Source organism: Mesocricetus auratus, unplaced genomic scaffold (assembly GCF_017639785.1).
Source record: "Mesocricetus auratus isolate SY011 unplaced genomic scaffold, BCM_Maur_2.0 Super-Scaffold_100040, whole genome shotgun sequence".
In the NCBI taxonomy this organism is placed as follows: Eukaryota; Metazoa; Chordata; class Mammalia; order Rodentia; family Cricetidae; genus Mesocricetus; species Mesocricetus auratus.
Window position 1 is genome coordinate 4,725,766 of NW_024429217.1, and position 14,740 is coordinate 4,740,505.

A 14,740-nucleotide genomic window follows, 5' to 3' on the forward strand; every position below is an offset into this window, starting at 1 on the left:
ACATATATTTTTCTCTTATTGGTTGATGAATAAAACACAGTCTGGTCGATAGCCAGTAGAGGCAGAAAGATTGGCGGGGCCAGGAGACGAGGAGAATGCTGGGGAAAGAGGCAGAGAGGCACCGGAAGGAGACACCACGTAGCCACCAAAGGAGTGACAGGTCCAGGCATTTTCCAGTAAGCCAACACCACGTGGAAATACATAGAACTATAGAAATGGGTTAATAATTAAGACAGAGCTAACCAATAAGAAGCCCTAGCCATTGGCCAACAGTTTAATAATTAATATAGCATCTTTGTATGTTTATTTGGGGCTGAAGGGTGGCAGAACCTAGCAGGAAAAGAAATTCCAGAAACAACATTTGTTAAGATAATTCATTTATTATGCATTTGTACATTGTTTAATGCTTAAAAGCAGAGTGGTACACAAATTTAAAACCACAGAAAATTAAAATAACTATGTAATTATACAAAATGATAACCAAAATATTATTGATTCCTTAAATATAGTACTTTAAATCTTAAATATTTGAACCACTGAAAAAGTAAATTTTTTCATAAGAGCATCTAATGTCTCCAAATACCCCACTTTATAATGAAATTCTTCAAGTTACACTAACCTGCCCTGCCCCAGCGCCGGTGTTACACATCTATTAAAATAAGAACCCAAGGAGCTCAACAACAAGAAAGACTAACACAGATCTTCTGAACTAACATTTTAGATGGACTAACTGTTCTGTGTAAAACTTTGCAGCAACTGTCACTTTGCTAAGCTGTCCTGTGTTGCCTCAGATTTACTGATTTTTAAGAAACAGCGCTGCCCCACACTGGATCCATTGGTCCTGGTTGCCGCCACAGGGAACATCAATGTTGGTCACCACACGATCCCTCTCGGCACTTGTATAAACAGGCAAAGAGATGCATTCATCAGGAGAGTAAGGACCATATGTGCCCTGTTCAAAAGAAGAAAAAAAGATCTAAGATAAGCATCCAATATAGACCTTCCAATTATTTCATGTGTTAGAAATTAGATGCTTCAAGTAAAGATTACTATAATAGATTCCTATATGCCACAGCAGTTCACCATGTTCAATCATGGCTTCTTTTAAAACTTGCCTAGGATCACACGGTGGTGGTACATGTCTTTGATCCCAGCACTGGGGAGGCAGAGGCAGGTGGATCTCTGTGAGTTCGAGGCCAGTTTGGTCTACAAATTGAGTTCCAGGACAGCTAGAACCCTGTCTGAAAACAAAACAAAAAAAAAAAAACCCAAAGTACCATGAAAAGCAAACAAACAAGCAACTAAAACACCTTGCGTAGGTACTGGGAAGATGACGCACTAGCAAATCAGAGGACCCTAGTTCAAGTCCTCAATAATCACACATAGTTCGGACAGCCTTATTCCCACTACCCTCGGAGAATCCTAGGTGCCCACTGGCCACCTAGCCTGCTGTGTACAGTGGTATCCCAGAAAACCCATCTCAAAGGCAACGAACATCCAAGGTTGTCTTCTGACCTCTACAAAGTGCCCAGTGTGTCCCCTCCCCCTCTCTTTTGCATACACACACACACACACACACACACACACACACACACACACACACACACACACTGAAAGTTTTCTTTAGCCCCATTACTGGAATATGGTGAAAATTTAACTTACACAATTTCATCTATAAAACTCTATAAAATATAAAAGAATATTTCTAAGTAGTACATGTCTACAAAGCACTTCAGTTTCTCATTTATTATTGACACAAAGTTTGATTTAGAAGGGACTGCTGAATAAATGGGTCTAGTTACTGAATTTTGGGGCCTCACCGTCATAGCTTCACGGTGTCTCTAGTGTATCAGTGTGTTTGCTGCTAGCTTGCACGCAACTTCTCTGACAGAAGTCAAGTAAATGATTACTGTGATGATTCCTGGTCTCTTTTAAGAGATGCCATCAAAGATCATCATCTTGGTGCCAGGAGTATTTAGTCTAGAACTTTCCAGTGACTACATCTCAGAAATAGGCATCTTTTTCAAAGAAGTTCGTAATGGTGCTTCCAATTCAAATCTAACATGGGTGCTTGAACTGAACTGATGACCTCATTCAACCAATGGATTATTAGCATAATAGAGTTGGAATGGAATTTAAGCGCTAAGATGACTCGTCCAGAATGAGACAGATGGATCAGAAGCTCATGGAGAGTATACCCATGGTAAGCACGGCCCATAAAAATTAGCACACAAGCAAAGTTCTATCTTTCAAAATAGACACGATCATTTACATATGCATGGCTTTAGGATATGCAATACTTGTCTAGAAGCTAAGCATTTTCTTCCCAGGTTAAGGGGCATGTGATCCTTGCATATGTCATAGGAACTTTGAGCTTTATTCATGTACACATTTTATTCTGAAATCATCTAGACAAATCCATCCTTTTAACACCTACTGCTTGTAGTGGATGATGCTATGACAGAGATAAAAAAGTTTTCTTTGTGGAAGTATTTTTAAATCCTATTTTTAACTTTTAAGTAGGCATTATATAAACTTTTTTTAAAACCTTTTCCAACATGAGGATTTTGCTGAGACCCCGGAGTTTTAACAATAAAACTTGCCACCTGCCCTGAGTCTCTGGGGTCACATCCTGTGTGTGACCATGTCAGTTACTCAGCCCGCCAAGTGACAGTGCTTTGCATGCTCATGGTGCACCTATGTCACGAAGGCTGGCTGTTTAGACAAAGAAAAAGGTCCTTCAGTGAAGCTTATGATTCAGCTTAGGAAAGGCACACATCAAATACCAAGAACACAACTTTTAGGTAAAGAATATTAAAACTGAGTCTTCTGGGATGTCATCCTGACAAAGTTTCTGAGAGAATGAATCCTTATTTGTGCTTGAAAATGTGGGGACCACAGTAGGGAGAATTTCAGACTTCTGTCACCAACCCACTTCTCTAATTCTTCTTAAATGGTAAAGCACTGGGCTTCAGAACTCACATCATCCATGACTTTCTTCTGTGGCTACCTCTCAGTCTCTACAAACAGCAGACAGACACTACACCCTGGTGACTGAGGTGATCTGAAGCTGTCTGCTGAGGAAGGGCAGAATTTCCTGACCACCTGGCGTTGGCAGCACAGTGAAGACTTCAGGAGACAAGAAGAAGAGGATGCAGGGATGCCGGGGACTCATTACAGCTCACTGTTTCCAAGTCCTTCCAAGCCTGCTCATGGCCAAGGGCTTCCCATGACATAAGTGAGGGCTCATATTTTTCTCCCTAATCCCACAGCATTGTAAAGCAAAGTGCCACTGTGGCTTCTTGACATTCGGTTAGCACTATCAGTCTCCAGGCTTTTTGAAAGCTTAGTGGCATTGCTTTAAGACCATAATCACAAATGATCCATGCAGAAGCAGAGTCAGAGATCCGGTCAACTTCAAAATGACTCCAGTTCCCTGTGTGTGCCATGCAATCGGATTCAATTCTGATGATCCAGATTCTTCTTTAATGCCCATCAACTAGCTAGCTTAGGCTGCTTGGATAAAATTAAAATTTAGGTAAATCTATTAATGATTATACTGCTCAGCTAACATAAATGAGACAGGTGAAGACTGCAAATAGTTTATGAGAGCACACAGAAAGTATTATGCAGCCAGGTGTTGGTGGTGCACATCGTTAGTCCCAGCACTTGGGAGGCAGAGGCAGGCAGATCTCTGTGAGTTCGAGACCAGTTTGGTCTACAAAGCTACTCAGAGAAACCCTGTCTCAAAACAAACAAACAAAACAACAAAAAAGAAAGTATTATGCAACTAAAATGCAATAATTAAAAATCTATTCATTGTAATTACAGTACAGTTACAATAAATAGAAACCACTCAGTTGGGTGAGCACAATGTTGAAGCTAAAGTCTGAAATGGGATAGTAATTTGGCCCAGTTATCTTTCATACATCCATGTCACGTGAATAAGCGCACTGTGGGGTTTCCCTACTTCTCTGACAATGTGATGTAACTTTGGTGCTTTATGAAAAGTGAGCTAACTTTGCACAAGGCCTAGCAGTCAATATGCTAATGACAGGACATCTCAGAAAGGACACTGCTTTTGTCTCCTCTTACTCTTCGCTACAGAGGTAGCTGTTGGGATTCCGGATTTTTCAGGAGCCCATTGAAGGCTTCTGAGCAGAGAAACAAAGTAACTGTTCACATTTGAAAGGGATGTTCTGGCTACTGATGATAACAGGGACCAAAGAACAGAGGCAGGGGAACTGATCAAGAGGCCATTTCAAAATCTATTAGCATAAGTTAATCTGTATTTTAATCCATCTTACCTTTCACATTAATAATTGTAAACATGACCTCTGTCCTCTGTATATTTTAATACCATTCTTTGTACATTTTATAATGCTCAAGCACTCTATAATAATAGTTTGTGCATGTTTCTTCTTGTTACTACCAACTTGATATAGATTTAGCATTTTAAAAGAACTGATCTCTTGTCTTACGGTGCTGGCAGTCAGTCTCTGCTTCTGGAGGCTCCCAGAGAGGATGTCTGACTTGTAACCCCAGCTTCTGGAGGCCTCGCTTATTCTGTCTTTCCAAGATCCCCTCTTTGCCCCCTCAACTTCAGCAGCAGTCTTCAGGGTTCTCCTGCCTCCCCATGGGAACCCCCGTGAGGACGCTGGCCCAACCTGGTATCCAGAAGCATCTCTCATGAGGAGAGCTCTGACTTAGCCATCTGGGTATCCAGACATCTCTCATGAGGAGAGCTCTGACTTAGCCATCTGGGTATCCAGAGACATCTCTCATGAGGAGAGCTCTGACTTAGCCATCTGGGTATCCAGAGACATCTCTCATGAGGAGAGCTCTGACTTAGCCATCTGGGTATCCAGAGACATCTCTCATGAGGAGAGCTCTGACTTAGCCATCTGGGTATCCAGAGACATCTCTCATGAGGAGAGCTCTGACTTGGCCATCTGGGTATCCAGAGACGTCTCTCATGAGGAGAGCTCTGACTTGGCCATCTGGGTATCCAGAGACGTCTCTCATGAGGAGAGCTCTGACTTGGCCATCTGGGTATCCAGAGACATCTCTCATGAGGAGAGCTCTGACTTGGCCATCTGGGTATCCAGAGACATCTCTCATGAGGAGAGCTCTGACTTGGCCATCTGGGTATCCAGAGACATCTCTCATGAGGAGAGCTCTGACTTGGCCATCTGGGTATCCAGAGACGTCTCTCATGAGGAGAGCTCTGACTTGGCCATCTGGGTATCCAGAGACGTCTCTCATGAGGAGAGCTCTGACTTGGCCATCTGGGTATCCAGAGACGTCTCTCATGAGGAGAGCTCTGACTTGGCCATCTGGGTATCCAGAGACATCTCTCATGAGGAGAGCTCTGACTTAGCCATCTGGGTATCCAGAGACATCTCTCATGAGGAGAGCTCTGACTTGGCCATCTGGGTATCCAGAGACATCTCTCATGAGGAGAGCTCTGACTTGGCCATCTGGGTATCCAGAGACATCTCTCATGAGGAGAGCTCTGACTTGGCCATCTGGGTATCCAGAGACATCTCTCATGAGGAGAGCTCTGACTTAGCCATCTGCAGGATGTCACGTTGTCAGATGAGGAAGCACACACAGGTGCATTCTGGGGGATGAGGATGTGTATTTCTTTGGAAAGAATATCCAACAGCAAAACAAAGAAGGCAAGAACATAAAGCAAAAGGAAAAATAGCACACCCTCTGCAAAAAATAAAACCCAACAAATTACTAGTTGGTTGTTTTAACTCCATTATAAAGAAGTTGAATTTAAACTTGTCAAATGTTAACTCTGAATCATTTTAGAATATGTACACTATATAATTATTGAGTTTTAATAATTTCAATTCAATGTATTTATAATAAAGGGCCTTGCACTTCTCCCCATTCCCTCTGCCTTGCTTTAAACCATTAGATTATATCCCTAAAGCTAGGCACCAAGGGTTAGTCCCTTATCTGGCCACTTCTCTCTCCTGAGGCTGACTGCCAAGGTCCAGATATCAAAATATTAAAGTCCAGCAATCAGAAACCTCCTTTGGTTTACTAATCAACATGCCCAAACAAAATATACCACCGCACCCTAGCCCATTCTAACATAGACCCCCCCCTTCTCTTAACAATTACACCTGCAAGGTCATTTGCTGCTGTTTTCTGCCTGAGTCAGGAAGCAACTACTTTGACTTTTCTTTCCTTGTTACTAAAGAATCTCTCTGTGAAAACGGGTTTGGGGGTGGTTTGTGCCTAATCTGGGGTCCAGTAGGAAGCCCCCACTTTGCAGGGGTCTCCTTTAGTATGTATGAAATCAAACCCAAATATTTTCATCAGTGTATGCTTATCAAAGTTATCTGGCCCATTCCTGAATCAGACAAAGCAGACAGTTCTGGATCCTTGCTTTAGAAGGGACCCTGGAAACGGACTCCCTGCTTTAGAAGGGGCACTGGAAACGGACTCCCTGCTTTAGAAGGGGCACTGGAAACGGACTCCCTGCTTTAGAAGGGACCCTGGAAACGGACTCCCTGCTTTAGAAGGGACACGAAACGGACTCCCTGCTTTAGAAGGAACACTGGAAACGGACTCCCTGCTTTAGAAGGGACCCTGGAAACGGACTCCCTGCTTTAGAAGGGACACTGGAAACGGACTCCCTGCTTTAGAAGGGACCCTGGGAACTGGAAACGGACTCCCATCTTTAGAAGGGGCACTAGAAACGGATTCCCTGCTTCAGAAGGGACACTGGAAACGGACTCCCTACTTTAGAAGGGACACTGGAAACGGACTCCCTGCTTTAGAAGGGACACTGGAAACGGACTCCCTGCTTTAGAAGGGGCATTGGAAATGGACTCCCTGCTTTAGAAGGGACCCTGGAAACTGGAGCTTTACTGCACATCCAAGCAGCACAACTCAGTGTGAACCAGGGAAAGAGTCAGCACCGGATGCTCAGAAACCCTGCTCCACGTGCCGGAAGCCCTGGCAGGGTTTAAAGGGACAGTGGTAGAGAGCCCTCACTCGTGCTTTGAAGAAAAAGGTAAACAGAAAAGAAACTGAGTATTTACACTGGCGTAAACAAGGCAAAGAACCCAGCAATACCCTTTAATACATATATTTGAATATCTATATAAGTAATATAAAATGAGGACTACTTTGTGAATGGCTCTTAGATTTGTTTTACAGCTGTACTGTTCAGCAGTCAAAAGTGGTAGCTTCTGAGGGGGCTAAGACCCCAGTTGGAGTTCAGGCTGGTTTGACTGCTGAGTTACATTTGCTGGTAAGTCCTATGTGGTGCTGTTCCTAGAGGAAAACAAGGACAGACAGCAAGCCGACTGTCACGTCTGCTGCGCGGCCTGTGTCCGAGAACGTGCGGAGGGTGTCGGGGATTGACAACACAGAGACTCGTTTAATGATATAAAGAAAACTTTAAACAGGCTCCAAAAAGGTTCAAGAAAACCTCCTAAGAAAAGCTCCCACCAGAGAAGCTTCTGCTCTCTCCTCTCCCCTGGCTGGTTCTGCTCTGACACCAGAGGTGGATGTGTGTGGGTTTTTTGAAGGTGTGGTTAGTCTTTGGACAAGGTCGAGGTCAGGGCGGTTTCCGTGGGAAGGCCTTTTTCAGGAACTTATTGTATCATTTTTAGTAAACATGTTTTTACTAAACATTGTCTACAGCTGCCTACTCCCAGGCAGAAGGGGAAGTGGGTCTCTGCTCAAGGTCTGGTGTTCCCACAATTCACCCCTTTTTATTTTCAAATGAGGCACTCCTGGCTTAGGTCAAGTAGGGTCACCCTCCCTTTCCTGTCTTTGGGGGACCTTGAACCCCTGTCTTAGGTGGGAGGGGTCTTCCCCACAGGTTGCCCGTCGTCGGAGACACCCCAACCTTAAATCATCTGTAACCAACCTTCATGGCTATCGGGATTACCATGGGCTAAGCTAAGCAATACTTGGTTACGGATCTCTTGCCTCTGGAACAAGGCACGTTTGAGCTCGGCATAAAGCCAGAATGCCTACTGCCACTGCCACCATTTCCAGGACCCCCATTGACATAGCGCCTCTCCATCACCGTACCCATCACCAGATCTGGGCCATAACATTCTACCAGCCTTCGTCTGTTACAAGGGTAACATGCACGTGATTTACATTCTGTTACAATGGTAACCCGCATGTGATTTACATTTACAATTTGATAAAGTTTACAATCGTTTTAAGATCTTCTCAGGAAAGCATTTAGAAAGTGCACTTGCACAGATACATTGGGCACAATCATTGATGTTACACATGTAGCATTATGAAAAATATGAACAATAGTTGTCACATTAGGACAAGTTGCTCTCTCCTCTCCCCTGGCTGGTTCTGCTCTGACACCAGAGGTGGATGTGTGTGGGTTTTTTAAAGGTGTGGTTAGTCTTTGGACAAGGTCAAGGTCAGGGCAGTTTCCGTGGGAAGGCCTTTTTCAGGAACTTATTGTATCATTTTTAGTAAACATGTTTTTACTAAACATTGTCTACAGCTGCCTACTCCCAGGCAGAAGGGGAAGTGGGTCTCTATTCAAGGTCTGGTGTTCCCACAGCCGACTTCCTGTGACTGCTAGTACAGCTTCAAATTTTATGTTCAAACACCCAGATGCTTTTGATCTGTCAAAAGTGTAGCTGGAAACTCCACTGTGGCATTTCCTAATGAGAAAACCCATCTTTCCTGTAGTGAACAGCATTTTGCAGTTCAGTGAATGGAGGATTACAGTCTATTTATGCACACGATTTCAGTATTAGGCTTCTGAGTTAAGAAGTTATATGCCTCATCTAAAACCATGTCCTATTTTAAAGACACATGTATGCCTCTAGGTTCCACCAATGAAGATTAAACTCTCAATCACTGAAAAAAAATGTATGTGGCTACCAGAAGCATGATGTCATGATGTGAGGTCAGGCCTCTGACATGCGTTACCACCTGACCCAGTGCAGGCAATTTACAGAAGGAAGGGTGTATTTGGGCTGATGGTTCCACAACAACAGAAGTCCAGGATGGCAGAATGGAGACATGGTGGCTATAAGACGCGGAAGCTGAGAACTTACCATTTTGAACTGTAGCAGGAAGCAGGAAGTACACTGAGAATGACGCATGGCTTTTAAACCTCAAGGCCCACCCCCAAAGATTACTTCCTCCAGCAAGGCCAATACCTCCTGAGCCTCCCGAGCACACCAACTGGCAGCCTGTTGTTTTTATCTAAGTTGTTCTATTTACCAATAAAGACTCGGGAGTCAGATGCTGGGGTGATAACCTGCTAGTTCAGAGAACCCATGAAGCAACCAGATGACCTTCCTTTTTGGCAAGAGAAGCATCTCTTCACTTGTCCCAAACCAAAAAGATTGCGAATCTCTAAGTCCCTCCCTACTGCTTCCTGTGCCTCTCTCTGTCTGTATTCCCAGTCCTCTGTCCTCTCTACAACTAATTCCTGTCAACCAGTCGATGGTTCCACTCCCTGAGCCAAGTTTCACAATGTGATTAAATATCCCACAAAAGCAGCCAACATCCTTATTCCAACCACCACACCTGGCTACCTGCAGTGCCTGATCTTGAGAAAGCCTTGACCTGTGTGGCTCACATGAATTACCTGAAACCATGCCTTGGTCTAAGAGGCCTACAGAGGAAGGCTCAGGCCACACTTAGACCCTAATCTTCAGCTCAGGGGTTTGCTCTAATTACACACAGTTTTTAGAAAATCATTTCCAAAACAAAATGGTTTAAAAATCTTTACTTCTTCAAAATACACTAATTACAAATTTGTTAATGTGCAGGTAAAATAGGAAAGCAAACCAAAGACACACGCTATGAATATTTTGTGGAAAAGTAACATTCAAGAGTGAGGCGGCGAGATTAGAGGCTGTCTATCCAAATGCTTACCTGTGGAGTCCAGCCCATAAAGCAAGGTGGGACGGATGACACACTGGGAGAATCATGCTGGTTTTCTGAGAGGCGAGTGCCATCAAAGCTGCACCCTTCCAGTAGCAAACCACTGATCTGCCACCGAAAAGGAGAGAGTGTCACAGTACAAATATTAAACCCTGAAATGCCAGGTACACACAGCTGCATCTTAAGCTCAAAGGCCCAGTGTCCCAAATGCTGTGAAAACAGATGGAAGCCTTTTGTTTGGAGAACACAGAAAATCTAAATCAGTGTTCACTGTGAACTCTCTTTGGACAGAGGTCTTACTTTTTAGCTATTATTCTAGGAAAAACTTGGCATAGACTATATAACCACAGGTGCCTTGGCATTAGGTTAGCAGAAATATAAAGACATAAGCCAAATTAACACTCTTCCACAAAGTGGGGAGAGAACCCTAATCAGAAAATGAACGCATAGTCCTGACTTATTTTCTAACACCTTTTATTTGCCCTTCTGTGTGGAGCAGAGACAGTAAAGAGAAAGTCTTACCTACTCTAAGGTAGTGTTAGTGTAAACTGCAAAAATCTGAAATAAAAACATGGCTCTTAAAGTGATGTTAGCTACAGCTTCTTAGTGGCTATTTAATTCATTTTTCCAGTGTTAACTGCCCTAGCCAATGGCAACAGGTCAAATAGTAGCTAACATTCACAGCTGTTCAACAGTCTGCCTCTACAGTCTTGTCTATTTTCTCTTGGTGCATGCATGATACCCACCACAATCTATCTTAAACAATAGCTTCAAGTTTTACTAACTAACCAATAGCCTGACTTGAGAGGACTGAAATTCAAATTCTTTGTCAAAAATGCAAAGGTGATATGCATTCAGTAGAAAGCACATACTAAATTTTGAATTTTTTGCAGGCTAGTTTATATGGGCCATCATGACTGCTGGCAGACATTGGTGGCAGCAGTGAGGTATGGCTTCTAGACAATCACCTGGTCACACTGAAAGCCACTAGGTGCCAGGCTCTGGCGGCATGTTATGAGGTGCTATGTCACCGTGCTTGAGGTCTTCCCTTCCTTGATAACTGAAGATGGAGGCCACCCTTCCTTATGCTTACTGGCTACTTGTACGTCTTCTTTTGTAAAATGTTTATTTAGGTGTTTTGCCTGTGTTTTATTTCCTCCTTTCGGAAATGGAGGAAGAATACTGACTAGAAATGACTGCTAGGAAAGTTGTTGTATACCAAGGAGGAAAGTGCTACCAGTAGCATCTTCCTTGTACTCGCTGCAACTGGAGTTCAACAGATAAACCCCAACATCACCCTTTCCCTGAAGAACTGCTATGGGCAACAAAACAGTTCTCCAGACAAATGGCCCAACTTCAGTCACACCTGTACTGCGACAATGAGCCAGGCTCCATAGGACAGAGACTCGCTCCCATGAATTATCAAAGCAGAAGTTCTACAACCCTACAACAGCATAAGGAAGAGGCAGTATCAAATCTGGGTTGTTTTTGCCTAAGAAATGGCCAAACGAATGTCCTTCCAAGGGAAGACAGGAATGATGGCAGACCCCAGAGTGCCAACCTGACATGGCAATCAAATGTGTGTTAAACTGTTTGATACATAGGAAACGTTCATTAAGGTTCAGCCAATGTTGCTCATCTGGGAATGTAAAATTATACGGACAACGCACTGAAGTGAGATAAACTGATAGGTAATGCTTTCTATATAACCAATCCATTCTATTAGCTCATTCATGTAGGAGGGAAACAAGAGGTGCTCAAACCCTTCACTGAGCTCATGAGGCAGCCCCCAAGTGTGATGCACATGTCTGTATACATTTATGGGGGTAGTTTTACTGTTTATAGATACAATTAGCAATTGTATAGTTTATTTAGTTTGTATCCAACCTGCTGTATGTACTATTGCACAAACTTTTTCAGCATTGGTTTTAAGATGTTTCTATTCTGTTCTTTTGCCCATTTCTGCTGATGAGTTTTAAGGCATTTCTAACTATTTCCTGGAAGTTTTTATTATCTTTCTCCTTGGAAATCTTAAATATATTTTCCTGTAGTTTTATTTATGGATGTCAACCTTTTATACTTTCAGAATCAATTCATTAATTTTATGAGCATGTCCAATCTGTGGCCCAGAATGCAGTCCAACACCAAATCATAAGCCTATTATATATATATATATATATACACTTAATATTCTGTTACTTGATTGAGCAGTTCTTGGAATGAAATCTGTAGGTGACAATGCTGTGCACTGTGTTTCTCTTCAGGAACAGGTCCTTTGTAGACACAGGACATCTCTTCACCATATCCGTCAGTCTGTCTTTCTTTACAGCAATGGCCTGCCGTCTTGGATGCCTTAAAGCTGCTCCCACTGTGAGGTGGTTTCTTCTTTAACACTTGGACTTAGGGTCCTCTTGTGACCTGCTCTCATCTGTTATTGGTAATGAGACTTTAAACAAGATCTCCCCTCTTGGGATGCTCTACTGAGACCAAGAGGTAAAGGAGTCTCATCTACAGGGGCGTGAGGTGACTTGGGGCACAGCCAGCAGGAGCTGTGGACGTGAGTTAGGTCAGCACTGACCTCCATGTGGTGCTGACCCGGCAGGAGCTGTGGACGTGAGTTAGGTCAGCACTGATCTCCATGTGGTGCTGACCCAGCAGGAGCTGTGGACGTGAGTTAGGTCAGTACTGACCTCCATGTGGTATTGACCCTGCTTGAGCTGCCTTTGCACTGGGACACTTTCCCTGTCTCTGTGGTCACCACTGACAAGTACATTTTTAAGTAACATACTGAATTTTGCTTCTTCAAGATGTGGTAAGTATAATTTAAGTTTTATATTACATCATATACATTTTAGGAGAAGGTCTTTCATGTTAAATCTTACACAATTAGACTGTACTCTATGGTTGAGCCCTGTTGAATGTATATTATAAGACTAGGTGCCTGTGAGTTAGAAATGTAAACTTCACTTCAGTGATGCATTTCAAAGTTAAACATCACAAACTGGTACCTTAATCTGAAGCTTTGCTTCTTGAAGTCGGCCTTTCCAGGATGCTACAAATTTAAGGCTATCCACGGAGCAGCCCATTGCCCTGTGAAAGCAGAGCAACAAATGTCATGAGAATAACTCTTCGATGTGCACATATAGGTCTAGCAATAGATATGTACGACTGGGAGGGGCATGAGTGGGCCTTCAGTTCCTAGAAACAAACCCCAAACATACAAAAAAATGCCCTTAGGAAATAAAGTAGCAATATAGCTATTGTCAATGACTTGTTTAAATCCAAATACAATGCTCAAGTAAGAGCTACCAAATTAAGTACAATGCCTAAGATTTTAACATCAGTTGCTTAAATGCCAATTTTCCAGGTTTTTAGGTAGAGGGCCTTTGACTTTTTCTTATATTCTTCACTTTGATCATGGCCCTCAAATCTTAGCACATAATAGATACTAAGTTACTGGATGAACAAAATATCCCGAGTAAAGATAAATACCAGTTCCCAGAACTGGACCTCTCCCTCTTCCTTAGAATATTCCAGCAGACCTCTTTCTATGTGCTTTACCTGGTTAGAATGGGATCTACATGCATGCAGTAAGCTGATGGTGGCATGAAGACCAGCCTGACCCTAACAATCCCGAGCAGCCTCAGAAGAGAGCCTGCAAAATCACCTTTGCATGCAGTCTAAGCTGGTGACTACTGAACACTGGTGAGCTTCGCTAATGTGCCCCAAAAGTAACCCTTAAAACCTTAAACAGAAAATTGGCTACTATTTTGGACAGTGCAAGTCTGGATTAAAAAAATTACTAAAGTTAGGAATTAAAAATTTTCCAATTCTAATAAAGCAATGCTTTTGAAATCCAAAGCTATTAGGAGTAATAATAAACTAATATCGGTTTCAAGAATAAATTTACTCCTGACAATCAGGACAATGTGACTAGAAGGACTAAGCGGACCATAGTTAGCCCAGGGAAAGGAGATGTTCATTCTGATACCTTGCAGTTTCCTGGCGAAGGGCGTTAAGGAACGTGTCTGGGTGGAAGAGCTCAGACAGGTCAAGTGTATCGGAGAGGAGCGCTTGCTTTTCAGCTTTATCTACCCAGTTCTAGAGGAATGAAAAATAAGTACATAGATATATAGTTATGCATAAGACATTCTCAATGAGTGTTGCATAGTCAATTTCCAATTGCTCAGAAATAGCATCTAGAAAAAAAATTGAGACTCTCACTTTGCCTTGCAAAAGCCTGATGTAGTAATCCAGCATCTCTATCCACCATAACTAAGCCTCCTTGTCCAACCTTTTAATGGTAAAAATCTGTTCACAATGGAACGTAAAATGGGACATTTCAAGTTATGCATAGCAGCTGGGGTCAGGCCCTCCCCAGCAAGCAGTGATGCAGGCTCAGGGTACACTGGATACACACTTGCAAATCCTGAGGCCTGAGCATGCTCCCTTCCCAGGAACACACTGGCCAATGGCCGAGACGAAATGGGTCTTTGCCAACAGGCTGTAGTGTATTCTCGTCACACTTGCTATGTGAAGAGTCACATGTGTCAACATATAGTATGTTGGATAAGAATCTAAAAGCTGACACTTGGAACAAATGTAACAGCAGTCTTGTACAATAGCAAGTGCAAGTTGACATTAAATAACTGCATACCACATGCTGCAAGTTAGACCCTTGCTTTAAGGTACAATGACGTCAAAGGTCTTGCCTCAGGTCACATAGCTGCTGTTAAAACCAAGACATAAGCCAGACAGCTAAGTGATTGGTTTCTGCTAGGATTTCCTGCAGGTCCCGATGCTAAAAAGTGGCTTCCTGGTGTTCTCTGAA

The 14,740-nt window shown here is 43.0% G+C and overlaps 1 protein-coding gene across 5 annotated transcripts in view; it reads right to left on the minus strand.

The window, feature by feature from the left end:
* Nucleotides 1–360: 360 nt before the first annotated feature.
* Dync2h1 (dynein cytoplasmic 2 heavy chain 1) overlaps nucleotides 361–14,740 on the minus strand; it is a 221,568-nt gene continuing 207,188 nt past the window's right edge. For all 5 annotated transcript variants that reach the window (XM_040734715.1, XM_040734717.1, XM_040734714.1 and 2 more), the window contains 4 exons: nucleotides 13,901–14,010; nucleotides 12,918–12,999; nucleotides 9,901–10,017; nucleotides 361–952 (listed from right to left, as the gene is read on the minus strand). In XM_040734715.1, coding sequence (XP_040590649.1) covers nucleotides 794–952; nucleotides 9,901–10,017; nucleotides 12,918–12,999; nucleotides 13,901–14,010 — 468 coding nt within the window. In that variant the 3' untranslated portion in view covers nucleotides 361–793. The remainder of the gene's footprint in view (nucleotides 953–9,900; nucleotides 10,018–12,917; nucleotides 13,000–13,900; nucleotides 14,011–14,740) is intronic.